The sequence below is a fragment of the Ictalurus furcatus genome, chromosome 20 (genome assembly GCF_023375685.1).
Source record: "Ictalurus furcatus strain D&B chromosome 20, Billie_1.0, whole genome shotgun sequence".
Classification (NCBI taxonomy): Eukaryota; Metazoa; Chordata; class Actinopteri; order Siluriformes; family Ictaluridae; genus Ictalurus; species Ictalurus furcatus.
Genome location: NC_071274.1, coordinates 7,442,651 through 7,467,658, shown reverse-complemented (window position 1 = coordinate 7,467,658; position 25,008 = coordinate 7,442,651). Strand labels below are relative to the sequence as shown.

The 25,008-nt window shown below is 37.4% G+C and overlaps 1 protein-coding gene across 8 annotated transcripts; it reads left to right on the top strand.

The window, feature by feature from the left end:
- The first annotated feature begins 567 nt into the window (after positions 1 to 567).
- On the top strand, positions 568 to 20,160 carry sh3bgr (SH3 domain binding glutamate-rich protein). 8 transcript variants are annotated; one of them, XM_053651497.1, is made up of 11 exons: positions 568 to 988; positions 6,944 to 7,129; positions 8,844 to 8,924; positions 10,425 to 10,649; positions 11,060 to 11,089; positions 11,596 to 11,625; positions 14,217 to 14,240; positions 14,550 to 14,576; positions 16,685 to 16,711; positions 18,182 to 18,236; positions 19,258 to 20,160. In XM_053651497.1, the coding sequence occupies exons 1-10, from the start codon at positions 944 to 946 to the stop codon at positions 18,203 to 18,205; spliced, it is 699 nt and encodes a 232-aa protein (XP_053507472.1). In that variant the 5' UTR covers positions 568 to 943; the 3' UTR covers positions 18,206 to 18,236; positions 19,258 to 20,160. The 8 variants fall into 8 exon arrangements, with proteins under 8 accessions (XP_053507472.1, XP_053507471.1, XP_053507474.1 ...); XM_053651496.1 differs by having other exon boundaries at positions 19,216 to 20,160; XM_053651502.1 differs by lacking the exon at positions 10,425 to 10,649 and having other exon boundaries at positions 586 to 988; positions 19,216 to 20,160.
- The last annotated feature ends 4,848 nt before the right edge of the window (positions 20,161 to 25,008 follow it).

Genomic DNA, 25,008 nt, shown 5'->3' with positions numbered 1-25,008 from the left:
TCTAACATCCACCAGCTCTGTGATGTCGTCATGGAGGAGTGGAAGAGGACTCCAGTGGCAACCTGTGAGCTCTGGTGAACTCCATGCCCAAGAGGGTTAAGGCAGTGCTGGAAAATAATGGTGGCCACACAAAATATTGACACTTTGGGCCCAATTTGGACATTTTCACTTAGGGGTGTATTCACTTTTGTTGCCAGCGGTTTAGACATTAATGGCTGTGTGTTGTGTTATTTTGAGGGGACAGCAAATTTACACTGTTACACAAGCTGTACACTCACTACTTTACATTGTACCAAAGTGTCATTTCTTCAGTGTTGTCACATGAACAGGTATAATCAAATATTTACAAAAATGTGAGGGGTGTACTCACTTTTGTGAGATACTGTAGCATGCCCACCTGGTACCCATGTAGCCCAAGCATAAACCATGTGGGGCCCACATATGTATGTTGGCTGGGTTATTTTTTTATTATTTTCAGTGGAACTGTCATAAAGGTATTTTACAGCAATTTTGTTAATATGGCCGGATTGGTTAATGGGGAGATGGTGCCTAAGGGGTTAAATAACCCCAATTTTTTTAGCATATTTTCTCATTTCCACCTGAAATAGTCTCCTGGCTATGTCACTGCTTTTGATTGTGCATACAATTTGGCAACCTGTGGCAAAGGGGATAAAAATAGCGTTTCTGTCGTCAAAGGTGATACAAATACTGTTTTTCAAAGGGGCTATTCATTAACTACAGGCCTTCAAACTTTCTAACTTGCTATTTCTGTCCATGTGCGAGTTTGCAGTGCCCCTCAATGTCGACAGACAGACAGCTGAAGTTGCCAATCATTCAGTCAGAGCCGCTATCATGAAGCGCTGGAGGACAGAAATAGATCTCAGTGCCTCCTGTGCGCTCGAGCCGAGTGATCAACCTACAGCCTCTCCCCAACAACTTCACCATGGTTATTAAAGTGTTTCTGGCCTCTTCCTCAGGATCGACAGCGGTAAGTCAGCGAGAGTTGTATTCGTAGGCTATACTGTGCTCAGGCCTTGGCTATAGGTTTAGTTTTAATATAGACTTGTGATGAAGCCTTAGGTTATAATAATTATTCTGAAAGGGTTGAGGCCACAGTGCAGTTCTTAGCCCTCCTCCAGTTTCCTTATATATCTGTGCAGTCAGAGCTGGATCACATACCAACCCTGCAGAAACACTCCGACTAGCAGCAGCACACAGAACCTGCTAGAACACACAAGACACACTACTTAATCAAAAATAGGCTGCTTTCACACTGTGCATTTCTTTCCCTCAGCATTTTGTATGTAATCCTATTGGGACCTATACCTTGCTATTTGGCCATATTTAACCTTATATTTAACCCTATATGTAATGGACTTTTAAATATTTATAAATATTAGTAATTGATACTGACCAGAAAAATAGAAAATGGTGATCAGATATAGTTAACGTATGAGAGTGCTGAGTAGTTGCTTTTAGCATATGTCATAAATTTTGCCTACTAATTCCACCTTCTTATGCACCTTTTCTAGTTTATACTACACATCTTAGTTTGGACACTAACTTTAACTTTATACATATATATTTAATAATAATAATAATAATAATAATAATAATAATAATAATATCACTGATCAACCATAACATTAAAGCCAATGTGAGGTGGTTATCTCATTACAATGGAACCTGCTGCCATCTCCGAAGGGACGTTACATTACAAAAATGTGAGGGGTGTACTCACTGTTGTGAGATACTGTATTAGGCAGCAAGTGAACAGTTAGTTCTCAAAGTCAGTTGATGTGCTGAAAGCAGGAAAAATGGGCAAGCATAAGGATCTGAGCAACTTTGACAAGGGCCAAATTGTGATTGCTAGACAACTTGGTCAGAGCATCTCCAAAATGGCAGGTCTTGAGGGGTGTTCTTGGTATGCAGTGGTTAGTACCTACCAAAAGTGGTCATGGGCGCCTAAGGCTATTGATGCATGTGGGCAGCGAAGACTAGCTCATCTGGTCCGATCCCACAGAAGAGCTACAAATTCAACAGATCTAAATCTGATCTAGAATCTGTGGGATGTGCTAGACAAAGTAGTCCTATCCATGGAAGCCCGACCTTGCGAATTACAGGACTTAAAAGATCTGCTGCTAACATCTTGGTGCCAGGTACCACAGTGTACACCTTTAGAGGTCTTGTGGAGTCCATGCATTGATGTGTCAGAGCTGTTTAGGTGGCACAAGGGGGACCCACACAATATTATGCAGGTGGTTTTAATGTTTTAATGTAAGATTGTTGTGTTTTTATATACTGTATACAATAGACATAAAATGCTTACACACCCCTGTTAAAATGGCAGATTTTTGTGATGAATAAAATTAAACTAAGGTAAATCATGTCAGAACTTTGTGCACCCTTAATGTGAAATTACAACGTACTGAACCAGAATGAACCAATAACATTCATTTTCATGTTCAAAAGTAATTATTATTCAGATACAGCTGTCATCAATGAAATTATTTTGACTAAGTCTAACTAAAGACCAGCTATTTTTGTAGGATTTTCTTGACACCATCTTGGTTTCATCTGACTGCTGAAGCCATAGTCTGCAAAGAGCTTAGAAAGCCTGTACAGGGCCTCAGTGTTGAAAGGAATCAGTCAGGAGAGGAGTATAAAGGAATTTCCAAAACATTAGCTGTAAAACTGAACACAGTGAAGACCATCAGCAACAAGTGGAGAAAAGCGTCTCTCCAAAATTTATAAACGGACAAGACAAAAAATTACCAGGGAGGCTGCCAAGAGCCCTACGGCAACATTAAAGGTGCTGCAGGGATATCTGTCAAGTGCCGATTGTTCTCTGCATGTGACAGCAATCTCTCATATTCTTCACATGTCTGGACTGTGGAGTAGGGTGGCTAGATGGAAGCCTTTCTCACAAAAAACATCCAAGCCCAACTAGATCACCCCAAACCATGTGGCAAAATGTGTTATGGTCTGATGAGACCAATTCCAAAAGGTATAACAATTCCATAACTGCAAAAGGTATGTTTTTTGGCAAAAAAAAAAAAAAGGCACATCACAAAAGAACACCATACCCACGGTGAAGAATGGTCATCATGCTTTAGGGCTGTTTTTCTTCAGCCAGAACTGGGACTTTAATCAAAATGGAGGGAATCATGAATAGCTACAAATAGCAGCCAATTTTAAATGGTAAATGGTCTGCACTTATATAGCACTTTTATCCAAAGCGCTTTACACTGTGTCTCATTCACCCATTCACACACACACACTCACACACCAATGGTAGCAGAGCTGCCATGCAAGGTGCTAACTTGCCATCGGGAGCAACTTGGGGCTCAGTGTCCTGAGGGTTCTGTGTCTTCAGGGTCTTCAGGGTTTTTAGTGCAAAACCCTCAGGTGTCTGCTAGTAAACTGACGATGAAAAGGAATTTCACCTTTCAGCACAAGCATACATCCAAATCAATAAAGGACTGGTTTAACCAAATGAAGATCAATGTTTTTGAATGACCAAGCCAGAGCCCAGACCTCAATCCAACTAAAAATCTGTGGAGTGACCTGAAGGGGGCAGTGCAAATGAGATTCCCTCACAATCTGGTGGATCTAGAATGTTTTTCTAAGAAAGAGTGGGAAAATATTGCTGAGTTAAGATGTACCATGCTGAAAGATAATTTTGGGGTGTGCACACTTATACAACCAGGTTATTGTAAGGTTATCTCTCTCTCTCTCTCTCTCTCTCTCTATATATATATATATATACACACACACATATACGATATCTCACAAAAGTGAGTACACCCCTCACATTTTTGTAAATATTTGATTATACCTTTTCATGTGACAACACTGAAGAAATGACACTTTGCTACAATGTAAAGTAGTGAGTGTACAGCTTGTGTAACAGTGTAAATTTGCTGTCCCCTCAAAATAACACAACACACAGCCAGTAATGTCTAAACCACTGGCAACAAAAGTGAATACACCCCTAAGTGAAAATGTCCAAATTGGGCCCAAAGTGTTAATATTTTGTGTGGCCACCATTATTTTCCAGCACTGCCTTAACCCTCTTGGGCATGGAGTTCACCAGAGCTTCACAGGTTGCCACTGGAGTCCTCTTCCACTCCTCCATGATGACATCACAGAGCTGGTGGATGTTAGAGACCTTGTGCTCCTCCACCTTCCGTTTGAGGATGCCCCACAGATGCTCAATAGGGTTTAGGTCTGGAGACATGCTTGGCCAGTCCATCACCTTCACCCTCAGCTTCTTTAGCAAGGCAGTGGTCATCTTGGAGGTGTGTTTGGGGTCGTTATCATGCTGGAATACTGCCCTGCGGCCCAGTCTCCGAATGGAGGGGATCGTGCTCTGTTTCAGTATGTCACAGTATGTGTTGGCATTCATGGTTCCCTCAATGAACTGTAGCTCCCCAGTGCCGGCAGCATTCATGCAGCCCCAGACCATGACACTCCCACCACCATGCTTGACTGTAGGCAAGACACACTTGTCTTTGTACTCCTCACCTGGTTGCCACCAAACACGCTTGACACCATCTGAACCAAATAAGTTTATCTTGGTCTCATCAGACCACAGGACATGGTTCCAGTAATCCATGTCCTTAATCTGCTTGTCTTCAGCGAACTGTTTGCGGGCTTTCTTGTGCATCATCTTTAGACGAGGCTTCCTTCTGGGACAACAGCCATGCAGACCAATTTGATGCAGTGTGCGGCGTATGGTCTGAGCACTGACAGGCTGACCCCCCACCCCTTCAGCCTCTGCAGCAATGCTGGCAGAACTCATACGTCTATTTCCCAAAGACAACCTCTGGGTATGACGCTGAGCACGTGCACTCAACTTCTTTTGTCGACCATGGCGAGGCCTGTTCTGAGTGGAACCTGTCCTCTTAAATCGCTGTATGGTCTTGGCCACCGTGCTGCAGCTCAGTGTCAGGGTCTTGGCAATCTTCTTATAGCCTAGGCCATCTTTATGTAGAGCAACAATTCTTTTTTTCAGATCCTCAGAGAGTTCTTTGACATGAGGTGCCATGTTGAACTTCCAGTGACCAGTATGAGGGAGTGTGAGAGCGATGACACCAAATTTAACACACCTGCTCCCCATTCACACCTGAGACCTTGTAACACTAACATGTCACATGACACTGGGGAGGGAAAATGGCTAATTGGGCCCAATTTTGACATTTTCAGTTAGGGGTGTACTCACCTTTGTTGCCAGGAGTTTAGATATTAATGGCTGTGTGTTGAGTTATTTTGAGGGGACAGCAAATTTACACTGTTACACAAGCTGTACACTCACTACTTTACATTGTAGCACAGTGTCATTTTTTCAGTGTTGTCACATGAAAAGATATAATCAAATATTTACTAAAATGTGAGGGGTGTACTCAGATTTGTGAGATACTGTACATATACATATATACCCAAATATCATAAAATACATATCAAGAGCTTCAGTTAATCACCCTGATTAATAGTAATGTTGTTATGTGACATCGATATGTGGGACATAGGTCTACACAAGATATGCATAGATACACAAGGTCTGTATTTTCCAAATACAAAGACAGTAACGCAACGATGAGATTTGAATTAATATTGTGTATCATCTGAAACAGCAGTTCAGAAAACAGAACAGTAAAACAAAAACCAGAACAGCAAAACTAAGAACACAACAGCAAATTCAAAACGGAAAGGGTGGTGCATGACAGCTGGAGGATGTTATTTACAGTAAGATTAAATGAAGAGCCTAAATGAATCTGCTGATGTATTTGATATTATTTTAGATACTGTATGCTCTCAACATTGTATGGCAATAATATGATTATGCAAATCCTGAAAAGCCAAATAAAGTAACCTGGGTTATTCAGAGAGAAGAATCCTCACTATAATAGCATAAATAACTTCACCTTAAATCGTGTATGCTAGATAACAGACTGAAAACGTGAACTTCACCCCATTCAATCAGCAATAAGCATTTCTTTCCATTTTGAGTTTATGTTAATGTGTTTCTGAATTTGCTGTTGTGTGTTTGGTTTTGGGTGGTTTTGAGTAAAACCCAGGTTCAGTCTTGAGCTTGGATTACTGTCTGTGTGTGGTTTCTTTGCATGCTCTCCCTGTGTGTGCCTGGGCTTCCTCCAGGTTCTTCTTTTTCTTCCCACCTCCCAATCACATGCTAGTAGGTGGATTGATATATTGCCCATAGATGTGAATGAGTGTGTGGATGTGTGTTTCCATGATGCCTTGTGATGGACTAGCATCCTATCCAGGGTGTATAACCACCTCATGCCCAGTGTTCCACTGCGACCCTGACCAAGATAAGCGGTTACTGAAAGTGAGCGAGTAATTGTTTGGTTTTGCTGTTGTTTCTGGATTTGCTAATGCATTTTTGTTTTACATTTATTGGCCACTGTACATCTACAATTCTGGTAAGTCCAGAGGTAAAATTTCACAGAGCTCCAGGGACTACATCTGGATTTTTTTGATTGTTTTTCTAAAATTTGACAATATTTTAAGCCATCAATGTTTATAATGTTGATTGAAACAGATCAACAGGCCAGGTTTGATGGCGCTGTATCTTAAGGACAGCTATTATTATACTTGTAGCGCTTCACATAAATTGGCAAAAAATTTTGTAGAATGAGATTTGAATCAATATTGTGTATCAGCTGATACTCGTGGCTTTGAGATCAGTATCGTATTGAAAGTGGGAAAATTAGATCAGTGCATTTCAATAAAAAACACCCCATATACTGTTTACTTGCTCTGTCTCTTCAAAAGTGTGTGTGTTTATTGATTTTGCTAGTTCTCCTTATTTAAAATTTTATTTTTTTAAAAGTGTTTCCCATGCGATGTACTGGATAACTAAAATAAAGTCAATAAGCAATATATTTCTTTCATTCAGATCACATTCATTCATCCACAGATCAAAAAGAAGCAGCAGGATGTGCTTGGGTTTCTGGAAGCTCTAAAAATTGAATATGCACAGCTTGACATTGCCTCAAATGAAGAAAATCGCATGTGGATGAGGGAGAATGTACCAGGAGACAAGAAGCCCTCCGGTGGAATCCCACTCCCACCTCAGATCTTTAATGAGGACAACTACTGTGGGGTTAGTAAGTTAGTGATGCCATGATCTGCTTACAGTAATCAGTTGTACAGTGCTGTGAATTTTCTTGTATTTCTTTTGTTTTTGTTTATATCTCATAGTAAGTAGTTTTAGATCTTCAAACAAAATACAAGATAAAACAAAGGCAACCTGAGTAAGCACAAAATACAGTTTTTAAATGATAGTTATTTATTGAAGTAAAAAAGTCATCCATTGCTAACTGGGCCTGTGTGAAAATGTATTTGCCCCCGTAGTTACTAATTCCGCAAATCTATGAAACTGCATTCATAATGAGGTTCACCTATTCAATTAAATCAGAACTTTTTCAACAGCATGAAGTCGGTTAAAAGTCCTCATCAAGTAACACACTATGCCAAAGTTAAAAGAAATTCCAGAAATGATGAGGAAGAAGGTGATTGAAATACATCAGTCTGGGAAGGGTTACAAAGCTATTTCAAATGCTCTGGGACTCCAAAGGACCACAGTGAGAGCCATTATCTCCAAATGGAAAAACTTGACACAGAAATTAACCTTCCCAGAAGTGGCCGACCTTCCAAAGTTCCCCCAAGAGCACAGTAACTACTCATCCAGCAAGTCACAAAAGGGCCAAGGACAATCTCAAAGGATCTACAGGCCTATATTGCATCAATAAAGGTCACTGTTCATGACTCCACTATCAGAAGGACACTGGGCAAAAATGGCATCCATGGAAGAGTGGTGAGGGGAAATCAATGCTAATTCAGAAGAACATTAAGGCTTGTCTGAATTTTGACAAAACACATCTTTATTATCCTCAAACCTTTTGGGAGAATGTTCTGTGGACTGATGATTTGAAAGTGGAACTGTTTGGAAGGCAGGTGTCCCATTACAGCTGGAACAAACCAAACACAGAATTCCACAAAAAGAACATCATACCTACGGTCAAGCATGGTGGTGGGAGTATGATGGTGTGGGGATGGTTTGCTGCTTCAGGGCCTGGACAAATTGCAATAATTGAGGGAAACATTAATTCTTCTCTCTACCAGCAAATCCTAAAGGAGAATGCCCGGTCTTCAGTCCATAAGTTGAAACTCAAGAGCAACTGGATAATGCAGTAAGACAATGATACAAAGCATAGGTGTAAGTCCACCTCTGAATGGTTCAAAAAAAGCTAAATTAAAGTTTTGGAGTGGCAAAGTGGCTTTTTTTGCTTCAATAAAAAAACTGTATTGTGTGTTCACACAGATTGCCTTTGTTTTATGTTGTATTTCATTTGAAGATCTAAAACTATTTAGTATTAGATATACACAAAAACAAAAGACATCAGCAAATACTTTTTTCATAGCACTGTACATATAAAGACTTTAGTTGAGTTCTACCAACATAGTAGTTCTTCCTTGTAGTTAACCTGGTAAAACACCCTCAAATTCAGTTAGCCTTAGTGAACCTGGCTGTGATTTTCATAGGAGCAAGGTAAAAAGCTTTTGCTGAACTCAATCAAGTGAAGTGGAAAATCTTGGTTGTACTATATTTTTCAGTTCCATTTCTTGTACTTCCCAATATTGTTTCTAGTTGTAATCCACCACAATGCTGAAAATGGCCAGAGAAACACACCTCTGTTAGAATAATGTTTGACTGAATTTGAAGAAATGTTTTTCTTGAAGGATATGATTCCTACAAGTTGTATAATTTCTGTTAGTCTACAAGACACAAACAGAAACAATGTTGTGTGCTACAGGACTATGAGACGTTCTTTGATGCCAAAGAGGACAATTCAGTTTATGAATTTCTGGGTTTGAACCCACCACCTGGCTTCAAGGTCAGTATTTTCTATTGGTTAGTATATTTCATGAAGGCACATTTAGATGCTTATACTTGTGGAAGTTGGTGTTTTCTTATGTTGCATGATATACAGTTGCAGAAGGTTTCTGAACTTCCTGGATTTCTTCATTAATTAAGCTACTCTTAATATTGGTCCTGATCCTTAAACTAATAATACACAAAGAATGATACTTTTCAAGTTTATTGATCACAATAATCTCCACCAAATGTTTCCTGTAGATGCCATGTTCATGCCTACAAATACGAGGCCATTGCTCCCTACAAAAACTGTGTTTCTGGGATTTGCATTTATAACTGTAACTATTTATGGGAAGTGTATTTCTTGCAGGAATTGTTGTCTTGGGGTCATGCCACAACATCTCAGTTGGGTTAGAATATGTATTATTATTATTATTATTATTATTATTATTATTATTATTATTATATTTTAAACAATTATTGCATGTTAAGCTTCAGGTGACAGACTGAAAAGACAAATGGTGGCTTTGCTGTTTCTTCAGTGATTGCAAACTCTTCAGGCCCTGATGCTCCCACCACCATGCTTCACAGTTGGGATGATTGTTGGGTTTTGGTGTTGGCATGCAATGCATCTTTCCTCATCATTGTCTGTTTCTTCCAAAAAAGTTACAGTTTTGTCCAGAAAACAGTCTAATGTGTTTAAATGGTGTGTCCAGTACTGACACAACAAGTAGAATTGTTGGTTTGACATTACTTTAAGCAGATTGTTTTTGTCTATAATTGTGGTTGGTAAAAGTCAAACCACAATTTATGAGTAATCTATGCTACAGAATAAAACAGAAATCTTGGTAATTCCAAATGATTCACAGATGTTTCCTTGCAGCTATACATAAAAGAATCCTGTAATCACCAACAATGTTCTGGTTTCCCCCCCCCCCAACTCTAACAGGTGATGTAAATGATTTTTCCTGTTTAACTTAAATCTTTTGGTACAGGTAGCAAAACTGTTCAGGAGAACGTTGATGATGAGCCTATAATGTCAAAAATTGAAAGGACTTCTCCATCATTTTCTATACTTATTTCTACCCACCTCATCTGTAGCATCGATCTGATTACCAAGGACTTTCCAATATGTGCTCTCTTTTTTTTTAAATAAGTTTTGAATCATCATACATGTCCTACATAGATATGGTAGATATAGATTTGGCTGAAAACACTGGAGTATTTATTTAATATTGTCAACTATACCCTATTTATGAAGTCAAGCTTTCAGCTGATTTGCAAACTGAACTATGCTGAACTTTAATTATTCTTTTCATTGAGTCTCAGGTTTTGTCTGCGTCCTATTGTCCGGATGGCTGTAGTTTCTGATGTTTTCCTACTGCTGACACACTTGATACAACAAACTAAATTTAGCTGATCAGTTGGATCATGTGTGTTGGCAGTAAGACCAGCATGACATACGCAAACATTATGTTTACATCAGTTTTTTGGGGAATGCTGATCTCTTTACCTTTAGAAAGAGGCAATCACAGAAGAGGAGCAAAATGAAAAAACACCAGAGGTGACTTCGCCAGGGGAGGAGGGAGGAGGAGAAATTAAGGAAGAGGTCGTAGCACAGGACGAGCCTTCAGAAGAGGCTAAAGAGGAAGAAGAAGAGGCAAAAGACGAAGAAGTGGAGGCAAAAGAAGACGACGACGAAGAAGAAGAAGAAGACACAAAAGAAGAAGAAGAAGAAACAGAAGTAGTATAAGACATTGTATTTCAGCTCTTTGGTTAAACCCTTTCCTCCTGGTGCACTTTCTTAACTCTACCTCTCATCCATTCCTTCTATAATGCTTTCTTTTCTGTCTCCCTGTTCTCCTGTGGTTTGACTCCTCCACACTCCTTCCCTAACCTCCTACTTGTAACATATTAATTCTGAGTTTGTTGTTCTCCAGGTCTGTTGGACATGCAACCATCACCAATTTTAATCATTTCCTCATTTTCCCTTGTACTCATCTAAGCCCTCGCACAGCTCTCACTGCATGATTAGCACCTTCATTTTTATATGGATTACTGAATTATTATTGAGTCTGGAAAAATGGGGAAGACTTCTAATTTCATGGCAGGGATTGTGTACTAATGGTGAATTTTCCTTTATCTTTCCACTAGAAAATGCCATATGCAGAGGAGGAAGAGCAGGTAATGTACTGAATCATTTTCTCATCCCCTGACAGGCTTGGTCATACTGTATAGTCTTAATAAGGGGAAGTTTTTCATAGTCATTGGCTCAAGGGACACGATTGGAGTAGAGTGAGTGTACATAGCCCCAGAAATAAAATAAATTGTCTCATGAGGTTGGAGGTGAATTTACATGATGGGCTGTCCCTTAAAACACATAAATGGAAGAATAAACGAAGAGGTGTGTAGGAATACAAGAAGATGGACTGTAATAAATTGGACGAAGGTGGGTGTAATTAAACCCAAGAGTGGATCGATGGGACATAGAGAGATAGATAGGACAGGATGGTTTTAGAGAATGTTTTATTCATATTCAGGAGATTCATAGGAATTATCTTAATAAAGTCCTCAGTCCACAAAGGAAGAGATTATTCTTTCTTTTCTTTTTTTAAGGAGAATTGTGTTAAATTATATGTTAAATTCCTTATTACTGTTGACAGTACTGTATTTTTCTGCCACTTTGACAGGAAGGTGATGTAGAAGAAGAATATGAACAGGTAATGTGTTTTTAACATTATTTTTTTAACAAATACAATGTCTGGTATCTATATAATAAATGAAGACCACAGTCTCTACAACTTTAGTAATAATTATTTGTTCACGACTGTAGAGAGACATACGCTGGCTTATTTAATTAAAATTTTTATAATCGTATATCATATAAGCCTGGGTTTAGTCTTAGAATGAGTCTAATGAGTCAGATTGGTATATTCAGTCTCTATTTCTGTCTTTCTTGTTCATAGATTGTCATTTCAAGTGTCATAGATGTTAAGGGATTTCCCCTTAACATCTATGACTAGGGAACTAGGGAACTATAACTAGTATGACAAGGGAAACTAGGAACAATGAAAACAAAAGCATAATTATTTTTATTGACTGTTTAAAGGAAAAGATGAAGCCACAGTTTCAGAGCTAGATGAATGTTTAAAGTATGTTTACAACTCTTTACTCACCCGAGTGTAATCTGACCTCTGACCTCTGACCTCATCTGTTTGTGAAAAGTCCTGCAGTCCATCAGCTTGTTTCTTTTTTCCAGCTATGTGTTTGTGTGTCTGCGTATCTGGACTGCTAACTCGTCCCTATTCTCGCTTGTAGCCTGTCATTTGCGAGTTTTTTTTTCCATTATTACTTTCCTATTTCCCCACAGGATACATGGATTCATTTCAGGTTTTGGGGCATGGCTTTTAACTGCTCTTTTTCGGCACACACTTTGCTTCAGCTTGACATTTTACACATCATACATATTGACCACAAGTTTAATTAATTAATATTTCTGTTACAAACAGAGTGTACTCTGGTCTAGATTGTTCTAATACAGAGGTTCTCAAACATTTTTGTAGCCAAGGACTGCATTAAATGTAAAGTTTATGGGGACCCACTCAATATAGATTTAGTTTATGAACTTAATACAACTATTCAAAATGTAATTCTTTAGTTGTGTCAGTTAATATTCTGGCTATTGGAGCCTTAGAGCTAGAGATATTTCCAGCACTTTCCACCATCAGAACCCAGTTACGCCCAAGCTGACATTATTTACAGGTCTACTTGTTTTTGTTATAGCACTTTGGATTAATCCCATTTCAGTTATATATGCTAATAATATAGAAACGCAGTAGGAAATATAATAACATTAGATAATGGTGGGTTGTGATTCCCAGCATTCTTACATTCTTAAAAAAACATGAATCCCATGACTTTGCAGACCCCACTTTAAGAATCACTGATCTAATACTCAACATGTGAAATTGAATGTAATTTATTACATTAATACATTATTGCAGCTTAAGGTGCAGCTGCAGGTTGTCATATGTAAAAACATGTACAGAAAAAAAATCCAAGCTGATTTGCCAAAGGGCTAGCCTCATCTCTGGAGGATATGCATCGTTTTGTGTTTGACTATGCAAATTAGTGCATTTGTATCTAAGGATGCAAATTATGGGAGAGTGTGAATACGAATGCATTAATTTAACAGCCACAATGTGATTTTAGTAAGCGTGAAAGTCACTGCAGGAATAGCAACTGCTGTTGTATTATGTGCATAAAACCATAAAAAAAATAAATGTCCTAATTTCTCAAAAATAGGATTTAATAATTTAATTCTGAAAACAATAGCATTTAGAGAGTGTTTTTTTTTTTTTTTTTACATATACCTTATTTAGAGGCATCAATCTTGTCTACACTCTTTTAGTTTGTGTTTAAATCATATCTTGAATCATGTTTCTCAACGTATCTCGGCTCATTTATTGCATTTAAAAACTTGATGTGTATTTGCGCATATACACCAATCAGCCATAACATTAAAACCACTGAAAGGTGACGTGAATAACATTGATTATCTCATTACAATGGCGCCTGTCAAGGGGTGGGATATATTAGGCAACAGGTGAACAGTCAGTTCTCGAAGTTGGTGTAGCAAGAAAAATGGGCAAGTGTAAGGATATGGACTTAAAGGATCTGCTGCTAACGTCTTGGTGCCAGACACCACAGCACACCTTCAGAGGTCTTGTGGAGTCCATGCTTCGACGGGTCAGAGCTGTTTTGGCGGCACAAGGGGGACCTACACAGTAGTAGGCAGGTGGTTTTAATCTTATGGCTGATTGGTGTATGTGTGGTGAGTGATAATTTTCTCTTCCAGGATTTGTAAAAATTAACATGCTTTATTTTGGATCTTAATAAACAAGCATATAAAGTAATGACATGGCCGTGTGGTGTAAAAACAGCAGGAAAACTTGATGTACAGTATGTATGTTTTCTGATTCAGTCCCCTCTGCTTCAACCTTCTTTTACATTTGACTTCATACCTTACCATTGAACACTTCACTGCAAAGAGTCTTCTACATTAACTGTTTATCTTTCTCTACCTCTATCAGGTCTGCTTTCGATATATATTTTTTATCATCTGTTTTTCGTTAACGTTCGTGCCGTTACGTTCCTACCGTTTTCTTTTTCTCTGTGTAGCATGGTGTGTTCAGTCCTCAAACTGGCTATACTGAACTATATGAACTTTATTAAAAAAAAATGAACGGTTCCACCACTTTTCACATCTTTAAACCCTTTTTGCCCCTTTTGTCCATGTGCATTCCTCCAGGGAGAAGAGGACTTGATGTCTGAGGTAACTTGGCTCCTATTTTCTTTGAAAACTGTTTGGGTTTGTTTCACAGTAAACACAGTGATCTGGGTTTATTTCTCATTGTCCACCAGATAAACCCTCCTTTGCCTTACCTCTCTCCTCTCTAACCGCCTCTCTCCCCAGTACTGCACCTGTTGGTTTGATTCTCCTCTATACACCCCATACACAAAACAGCTCTTTTATTCCTTTTACTGCATGTGTGTGTGATGTGTGTGTGTGTGTTTGTGTGTGCTTTCTCTCTTTTGCCCATCATTTGAGCAATGCCTTTGACCCTTTGCGGTTCCTTCTTAGGAGGAGGAAGAACTTCGACAGCTTGAGGTAGATCCCAGCGCTCTCTCTCTCTCTCTCTCTCTCTCTCTCTCTCTCTCACACACACACACACACACACACACACACACGTGCTTTTCTATCTTTCCATCTGCCTGTCTAATGTGTTAATGTGATGGTTTTGGACCAAACCTGATACAGGGACATACATATTCTTAATGCTTATACCACAGTGCTGCTGAATTCTGAAATCTAATTGGTCAGAAGGAGTTGATTAATTTTCTATAACCATTGGCCTATGATTTAGTGTGAGCTACAAGGCAAATTACAGGTATGTATTAATCTGCTCATTCTAATATGTTATTGTTTATATAGTAACAACTATTCACAAGGATTTGTATGGCAGACAGACATAATCTAAGATAACACTAAAAACCTGTTATTTAGCAAGGCAAAAACATCAAATCATTGTTATAGTGAAGTTTATTTAACGTAACTGTCACAGGAAAAGCTGCAACTTTAAGTTTTCCACCACCGGAAAGTCTTCAGGAGAGAGGATGTTGTGCTTTGTGCTTTCTTCATAACAAGCTGCATTTTTTTCAGTCTTGTTAACTTCAAGAGAAAGTGAGGGAACCACTGTTTTCATATACGTTCCAGTATTCTGTAATGAAAGTGATAACAGGAACGAATTTCTTTCATATAAATGGATACAATTATGATATGTCTGTCTTTAATAAGTAAAGCATTTTAATTGTTGGCAAATCGCTGTGGTATAAGAGGAATAAAACACATTGGGACGCATGATTCATGTCAGACCACATCACACCACCCCATTTCTGATGCCCCATCATGTTTTATTTGTTACATAACGCAGCATATACACTACACTAGTTCAGCCAATATCAGGTGTTCGCCATTAAGACAGCAATAAACACTGTGTGTTACGAGTGTATATAACTGCTGCGTCTCAATTCACCTACTGTCCGTCCTAAATAGTTTCTGAGATTCGAATTAGTGTGTCCCAAATCATAGTATGTTTATATGAGTATCCCAAAGGTACCCGGGTGGTCTGCTATTTGTAGCAGATTTTCGAAGTGTTGATCCGTGGACATTTTTTCAGGTAATATTTCCCACAACTCCTTGCGTGAGGGAGGAGGAGTTTTGTGACGGTTTACTTCGCTGACTTCAAGGACACATTTTAGAGAGGTGTAAATGAAATGTAGAAAAAGAAATCAAGCGAATGATCAATTAAATTACATAGTATAAATTGTATAAGGAATAATGAACGAAGAAAAGCTGAAATGCAATAATGAGTTTGTTTTACGGTGTCAGTGTGCGTAACGGGGCAACAATGTGTTAGTATGTCCCAGTTGTATAATCTTTTGCTACACATTCAAAAGTATGTCCTTTTTCTTCACAAAATGAGTAAATAATTTTGTAACATTTACCCATGTGGGTTTTCTCTTGTTTTTTTCCAGTTTCCTCCCAAAAACATGGCAGTAGGTGGATTGGCTATGCTAAATTGCCTTCAGTTGTGAATGCATATGGGAATGTGTGTTTGCATGGTGCGCTCTGAATGATTGGAATTTAAATCGAGTTTGTATTCCCATCTTACGTCTAGTGTTCTCGGGATACCCTCCGGATCCACTGCAACCCTGACCCTGAATGAAATGAATGAATGGATAAATGAATGAATGAATGTATTACCATGACATCCCCCATCATCCACCCCCTTTCTCTCTCTCTCACTCTCTCTCTAACATTTTTTTAAAAAAAATTCTCTTCTTTCTTGACTTGACTATCACTGCTTTGCTTTCCTCTCTGCTAAATTGTCTCTTCTCACTGCCAGAAATCGATCTCTGTTCAGACTACTTTCTTTCTCTTACCACACTTCTTTTTCCAGTTCAATCATATCCCAGGAAAAAGCATCACCAGCCTCTGGTCTCTGCTTTTCCACACTAAACACCCATGGAGCGTTGCATCTTGCTTTTTTTTCAGCTTGTGAAACAGAGCTCCACACACAACATCTAAGTGCCTGTAGCTTTGGTTTTTTTTCTCTCTCTCTATTGTTGTCATTGTTCTACTGTGTGTAGTCTAAAAAGTTGGGTCACATTTTGCATGTTTTAATTAATTTCCTTGCTGCTATTTCTGTGACTCAGGAAGAAGAAGAGGCGCAAGTATCGGAGGTATAAAAGCTCACTGCATTGCATGTGTAGTGGTTTTAGAGGACAGAGATCTTAACAGGTTTTTGTGCTGTGTTTTAATCCAAAGCTTTATAATATATACATCCACATCCTTTAGTATGAAGACAGTTTTCTCCTTGTTTCCTCTATGATTTATGATCTCAACAAGATTCAGACAGCATGTAAAGAGAAATTGCAGATTTGTGCTCACATCGTTGTTGAATCTTCCTTAGAGCAATAACAAGCGCTGAAATGGCCAGATATTCGTATACAGTCAAATATCTATTTGAAATGCAAAATATTATTTTGTCATTTGTATTTGATGGCCATAGAAAAAAATGTATATGTAATTTGTATAAAAATGGTTTGTTCTGGATAGAAAATAGTTTTGTTCATTTTGATACATTTACAGTTGAGGTACTTGGAATCATGCCTTAAAATATATTTTGTATACACAATCAGCCATAACAGCCATAAAACCACTGACAGGTGAAGTTAATAACATTGATTAACTCGTTACAGTGGCACCTGTCATGGTGTGGGATATATTAGGCAGTAAGTGTAACGTCAGGTCTCGAAGTTGATGTGCTGCAAGCATGAGAAATGGGCATCTGAGTGACTTTGACAAGGGCCAAACTGTGAGCTACTGTAGCACAAATTGCTGAAAACTTTAATGATGGCTATGATAGAAAAGTCTCAGAACACACAGTGCATTGCAGCTTATGTTTGAATCCATCTGAGTCAGTTATTTAGAATCTGCTTAATTTCAAACCAGGTTCTTACAACAAACATTCATGACTTCCTCCATAATATTTTCTTCTGATTTTAACAGATCCCTTCAGGGTTAAATGAATCTGGTCCAGATCACAAACTCTTTCAGTGGCACATGACATTAATTCATTTTACACCATTACAGAAGTTATGAAACTGCCTATAAATTCTCATCTCTCTCTTTGCCTACTACTAATGATGAACTGTTTGCACCCAATACCTGCCTAGTTTTTCTGTTGACCAATCTCTTGTAGTTACAAACTTTGGAATCGACCTAGGACAAGCAAAAAATATATAAATAAAAAAAAACCCTGATCCGTCTACAATACAACACTGAAAATGTAAATGTTCTCCTGATAGAGGGGTAGAGAATGCTTCCCTTATCTATCCCTACTGTCTAGAAAAGAAGTGGACTGTGTTCACCTCACTTCTGTCAATCACTGAAGAGAATACACAGTTTGCCTTCTGTGATGCAGTGGAATTGATTTCAGTAAAATACCCATACCATTGTATTATATTCGTCTATTCAGTAGTAGTATGTGATATGAACATAATTTCGTAACTGAACTGACATTTGCAGTCTTTTTAATTTTGCTCAAAACATGATAACTGATTAATTAACTCAACTAAACAGCTCTTATTTCAGGTATCAAATGTTAGTATTGTTTATAAAGACCAATTCAGATCTGTTTTGTGTTACAGGAGGGAGAAGAGGCTGAGGACTGAGGATGGGATACAGAGGATCAGGACAATTACGGTATGTGTTGTTCTCTACTCCTACCACTAGATGGAGCAATAGGGTAAATTTGATCAAAATTTTCTAGTCCATGTAATGTATGCTTGAGATAATTGTAATGAGGTGGAAATGAGAGAAGCTCTCATTGTTTCTGCTTTTTTTAATTTTATTTTATTTTATTTTGTATTTATTTGGTTAGCCAGATAGCTAACATGAGCTTACCTGACAGGATATCTAAGAGTTTTTTAAAATTCTTTAATTATTATTCATATTCATATACTGTATGTTCGATGTTCGTAGGCTTCACTGCTATAGTTATCATGAACTAGTTGAGAGGATATTAATGTTATCTGGATGTGAGCAGTGTACTGTGTGTGTGTGTGTGTATATATATATATATATATATATATATATATATATATATATATATATATATATATATATATATATATATCACTGATAATGATAGCTATCTAGCAAGTTTTTTCCAAACTCTGAGAGGATTTTAAAGTAATATTTCATTATTAGTTAGTATGAACTAAATGTGATAGAATTTCTGAGAGAAATTTGAAGTTATATTCATGTTCCTAGGCTTCACTATAATGTTAGAAAGCTAGTTATTCTGAACTGACCTGATATATTCTGTTATATTGACCTGTTATATTCATATATCTGTTCATATGCTTCACTGCTAATGTTAACTAGCTAGTTATCATGAATTAGCCTGATAGAATTTCTGAGAGGATTTTAAAGTCACATTTATATACTGTATGTTAATACGTTTTAATGGTAATGTTAGCCAGCTAGGTATTATGACTAACCTGAATTTATGAGAGGACTAATAATTGTGCTTATATGTTATTGTTTTCAATGCTAATGCTCGGCAGCTAGTTAACATAAGATCACCTATCATGAATTTAGTAGAGACAAAGTAATAGCTTCTACTATTATCCATTGTGGCATACAGAGAAAATAACCCAAATTTCTGTTGATGTGTTAGATTTTTAGTTTCACACATATTGACTCCCACCTTCCATGACAGCCTCTGCTTGAAGACCATGGAGATGTTTAGGGCAGGACATTTTCCACACAGTGGTCCTGGAGTACGTGCTCACATGGACACTTTCTGGAACTTAAACATGAACATCAGAACCACCAAACTTAAATGAAACTGCTGTTTTCCTTCCTCTTTAGCTACCTTCAGTCTTTTTTTACTATGATGAAGTCAGAGGAAGGAGATTTTGTAATATCTATAGGTTTAATGGTTTAGCGCATGTGCTGTGGCATTGCTCTTCTCAGTGCCATATTGCATGTTTTATGTTTAGAAGAATTTACTACTTTTTTAGAAGATAGTACTGATAATCTTGCAGTCTGTTATAGTTGTAGGTACACCATAGTGTGTAACTGCAACCTGGCGGACCGACAGTGTGAAGGCTGGAAGTAAACTGCTCTTTCAAATACCTACTTGTGGTTTTATAACCATGTAGTTATGTATATGAGGTAAAAAAAAAAAAAAAAAAAAAATGTCATTACAGCATACCTTTATGAAAGACATGTAATTTATCAACATTCTTTTACAAAAGATTAACATTAATAGGAGCACTGATATTGTTGCATCATTTCTATCCTTTCTATCCTTCATGAGGCTCGGTTTGCAGGGCTGCAGCTAGTCACTAATAAGGTCTGTTTTCCAGAATCATACAGGTTAATTTATTCCTGAATGTGCAGAATATCCACATATTTTGTCCAAACCTAGTCTTAATCTTTGTTTGGAAAAAACCCCCCCACAATATTTTATTATTAACAGGGGCCTCTCTCTCTCCATCTCCATTTGATTTGAGGTTTAAGTTCTGGCTGTAGGCTGCTGTAGTCATGTATGAACTGAAAAGCACTTTGTGTTTAATACGAATTGCTGAAAATATTTGAATGCAATTAAAACGTCTGTGGCAGAAGATTCCGTCTGTTTCGTTATTTACTGCATATTTAAAACTCCCCACAAATGAAAGTTGAAACATCACATTTATTGACATCTAGTTTAAACAAAAAGATTTTAGAGAAGGTTCTAAATGTGGAAGACATACTGTTGCTCATATTTTAATATTTTTTCTATTTCTGCTAGCACTGGGTCAAACCCTTTTACAGTCCACTTTTTCTTTTCTGTTATCATTACCGAAACCTTGAGTATTAGCTGATATCGACACCTATGCGATATTGTTTTCTTTACAAAACTACTATGCTTTCACTCACCCCCACCGACCCCCACCCCCACCCTGAACCACTTCACAATTAAACTTTTCCACACAAAAATCACATTGTGAATATATTAAATATAATCAAAACAAGCCTAACAAAAGAAAAACCAGTCAAGTCCAAGGTGCAAAAATATATGACTTTCCCAAATACAGTTCCAATCTTTGCTATTTATTACAGGAGACTGATACCGATACTTGGTATTGATTGGTGCCATCTCTAGTTTCTTGTTTAATTTTAAAACATTGGCATAGAAATTCTTGGTTTTCTGGTCCTTGCCTCTGCTGTCTGTTCAGTCACTACCACCTCTTCACATCAAACTTCACCAGACTAGTACTGACAGTGACGCCTGTGGATGCTGTTCTGCCACCAACTCTATTTGCATTACCTAATGTTCCACAAAGTGCTGCCAATGATACCACTGAGAGTTCCAGACAGTGTGTGATGACTTGTCACTGTCTACAGAGATCACCTTGAAGCATCATGTGAAATCTTGAAGGGTAATCAACAGTGGAGGTAGTGCTGTTTGTGTCTACATGTTAGACCAAAATGTGTAATTCTTATCTCTTCGCTTTCCAATGTGTCCCCAGTGAATCCTTGCATTACATAACCATGTTCCTTGTCCTTTGTTCATTAGATTTACCTGTTTGTAGTGTTTGTGTTTACTCTTCCTTTATGAATTTGTCTTTTTCAGTAACCAAGTCTACCCTTAACAGAAATTATATCTTAATTACTGTATGACAACGCCAGTGTACAGAGTAGTGCCTAATCCTTAATTCAACAATTAAATACATTTTTGCAAAGTGTAATACTAAGAGTATTACATAGAATACACAAAGGTTACTGAAGCAAGCTAATGTTATGCTAACCGCTATTTGTAAATACTAAAATTAGACAAAGCGAGCTAACGTTATCCTAACTGCTGTGTGTAAATATTCAAATTAGCCTAAGCAAGCCATTATGCTGACTACTGTGTGTAAACTCTAAAATTAGCCGTGTTTGCTAGTAAGAGAGCTAACATTCCCAATTTTATGATTTTTTTTTTTTTTTTGGAGTTTGTTTCCAAATTTGGTTATTCATTACTAAATGTTATGTTCATTCTTAATACAGGGTCTACACAAGGTGGGGCATACCCTGGATGAGGTGCCAACCCATTTCAGGGCACATTGGCACACACATTTACACAACCACTCACGTGCTACTGACAATTTGGAAATTCCAATCAGCCTACAACACATGTTTCTGGACTGGGGAAGGAAGAAAAAAAAAGTTATCCATTATCTATCACCAATGTGAAAAAAAAAATTGCGCCCTAAAACTTAAAATCTTTTTGTGCCACATTTAGCAGCAATAACTGCAACCAAATGCTTACAATAACTGGAGATCAATCTTTCACTTACTTCTAGTACTAGGACTTACTCCTATCATTTGGATCATTGTCTTGTCACTTGTTGGCCACTTCTGGGAAGGTTCACTACTGTGTCGAGTTTTTCCATTTGGAGATAATGACTCTCACTGTGGTTCTTTGGAGTCCCAGAGCCTTTGAAATAGCTTCGTAACCCTTCCCAGACTGATGTATTTCAATCACCTTCTTCATCATCATTTCTGGAATTTCTTTTAACTTTAGCATAGTGTGTTACTGGGTAAGACCTTTAAACCAACTTCATGCTGTTGAAAAAGTTCTATTAAAGTGTTGATTTGATTGAACAGGGTTTGCAGTAATCAGGCCTGGTTGCATCTAGTCCAGCTGAACCCCATTATGAATGCAGTTTCATAGATTTGGGGAATTAGTAACTACAGGGCAAATACATTTTCACACAGACCCAGTTAGCATTGGATAACTTTTTTGCTTCAATAAATAACTGTCATTTAAAAACTGTATTTTGTGTTTACTCAGGTTGCCTTTATTTTACCTTAGATTTTGTTTTAATTTCTGATTTTATATTAGATGAAAGTAAACTTTATTGTCATTGTGCAGAGTACAAGTACAGGTACAGAACCAATGAAATACAGTTTACACAGATACACACAAAAAACAGAAGAAATCAAGATAGGGCAAATACGTTTTTCCAAACCACACACACACACACACACACACACACACACACACACACACACACACACACACATATATATATATATATATATATATATATATATATATATATATATATATATATATTTAATTGTCTAATATTTTAAGCATGCAAAAAAAAAAAAAAAAAAATCAGACCATGTCTGGCACATGGAATATGACCGATTCTTAGATACTGTACTGTAATAAAAAGTGAATTTTTTTGTAGTTGTGGCTGTTGCTTGAAGCTCTCTGCTTGCAGGGAGTCATCCGGTTTCTTTCTTTCTTTTTTTTTTTTTTTTTTTTTGGTGCAATCACTTACTAAGACATTTTTCACTGAGAATTTATTGGCTCCCGGCTGGGTGGAGACAGTTGCTCAGGTACATTTGATTAGGCATATGACATTGTTGATGCCAGTGAAGAAGGCTTCTGGAATGAGAATCGATTGGGCAGTGTTATTCATTCCCATTGCAGAGCCGTTCTGTTGGGTGGTGGGCAGAGACACAAAAAGCAGAATTTGACTCTGATGGAGATTTAAAGTCCATTAGGGTATTCTTGATCTATGACCTTCCACTCCCTTACTAGTCATTCTTATGCACTAGCATCCAAGCTTACTGCTGACCAATTGACCAGTTGACTGTTTCTCCTCCTGCATGAAACTGCTGTACCTTATTATCTGTAATTCACTTATTGGAAACAACCAAAACATCACATTTATTGACAATTAGTTTAAGTGAGGAGTTTTTTTTTCTTCAGAAGGCTCTAAATGTGGAAAACTTACTGTTGATAATATTTTTTAAAAAACAATATGAATAGAAAAAAATCCAGCCTTTAGTAAATGATGTAATTTATTGTTAATAATATTCACAATAAACAATTATTCTGCAACATGTAATAATCTGTTACAGCAGGCTCTGTTTGCTAAGCAAAATAACAAGCAAAGATTTGGGTATTCTATGGATAGAACAATGGCTTAGGTTTAACATATATATCGTTGTAGAACCTGGAGCATTAATACAGAATTCAATTACAGTATTCACAGGTGTGCATATTAACGATATTAAGGATTTTAAAATGTCTTTGAATGCAGCTCAGCCAATCAGATTTTAGAACTGAAACTATCCATTTTATGAGATCCCTTTGTCAACTTCCTAAATAAAATTTGTATTGCCTAGGTTTGGGAGAAATTTTAGTTCTGTGGTTTTTAATACCCATATTTAATTTAATCTTATGTTGTTCAATTTTATGTCTATCTGTATTCAACGTTGCATATTTTGTTTTATAATAGTAAAACCCTATGATTAATATAAACCCAGAAAAACACTTTTCTGACTATCCATTACTATTGAAAATATGAAGTGAGACACTTCATTATTGAAATGAGTTTCCATATATGCTGCTATAACAAGCAGTATCTTATTTGTCATTAACAGAATTTAAAAATTCAGCTAAAATCCTGGGAAATAAAACGATACTTTAAAGTGAAGGCTTCTTTATTGCTCATCTTACAAATTCTCATTGACACATGCACCTGTTAATAATGTGTGTTATATCACTGCACTGTGGATTTTGGGCAGGGCTCTCTTCTGACAGAGCTTTTGAATAAATTTGTGCATTCTGGCAAGTGAAATTAACAATCAGTAAACCAGGTTGTGATTTGTGGTATTATGTGTCAGATATTTGACTGGAAGAGAGCCAGAAATCCATGCCCCCCTTTATAGACAGTAGTTCAGCACATATGGGCAGCTAATATGTCAATTCTTAAATTAAATGCATGGGTTGCATAAAAAAAAAAAAAAAGTTTTTTTTACTTGCTTCTCTCAATTTTATCTTAACACAAAAAAATAGTAGTATTCCTTTTCTATGATTATGAGGATATTCGATTGATCTAGCTCTATTTTATACTACTACTATGCCTACAGCATAATTCCAAGCATAATCTCAGCAATGACAGATAAAAGCATTAATTAAAAAAAATTAATGGGACTGGGATCCCATGCAATGCAACAAAAAAAGTTACAGCCTAGGGTGGCCATACTTCCTCATTTTCCTGGGCATGTCCTCTTTTTTAGGCCTTAAATTTGCGAAAATGTCCAGGATCTGACTTTAGTTTCATTATGACATGCTTATGGTGTAATACTTCATTATGTGTGTGTATATTTGTACTGCTTTAACCCCTCTATGTTATTCCCACCTTCTTGCACACCAACTGGTAGATTATAAAATGCTTGCAGCAATTATTGGCCAAATTCCTGCCTTTCAACCATTAAACGCTGTTGTGTACAGCATCAAACAAGACCGCAAGACCCTACAGCGAAAAGATCATTGGGTCTCTCTACCCATCATCGACACCTTATTCAACAACTGCTGCATCTGCAAAGCCACAAGTATTGCAGACCCCTCTCATCCCTCTCATGGACGCTTCACCCTCCTCCCATATGGCAGAAGGTACAGGAGCATCCATGCCAC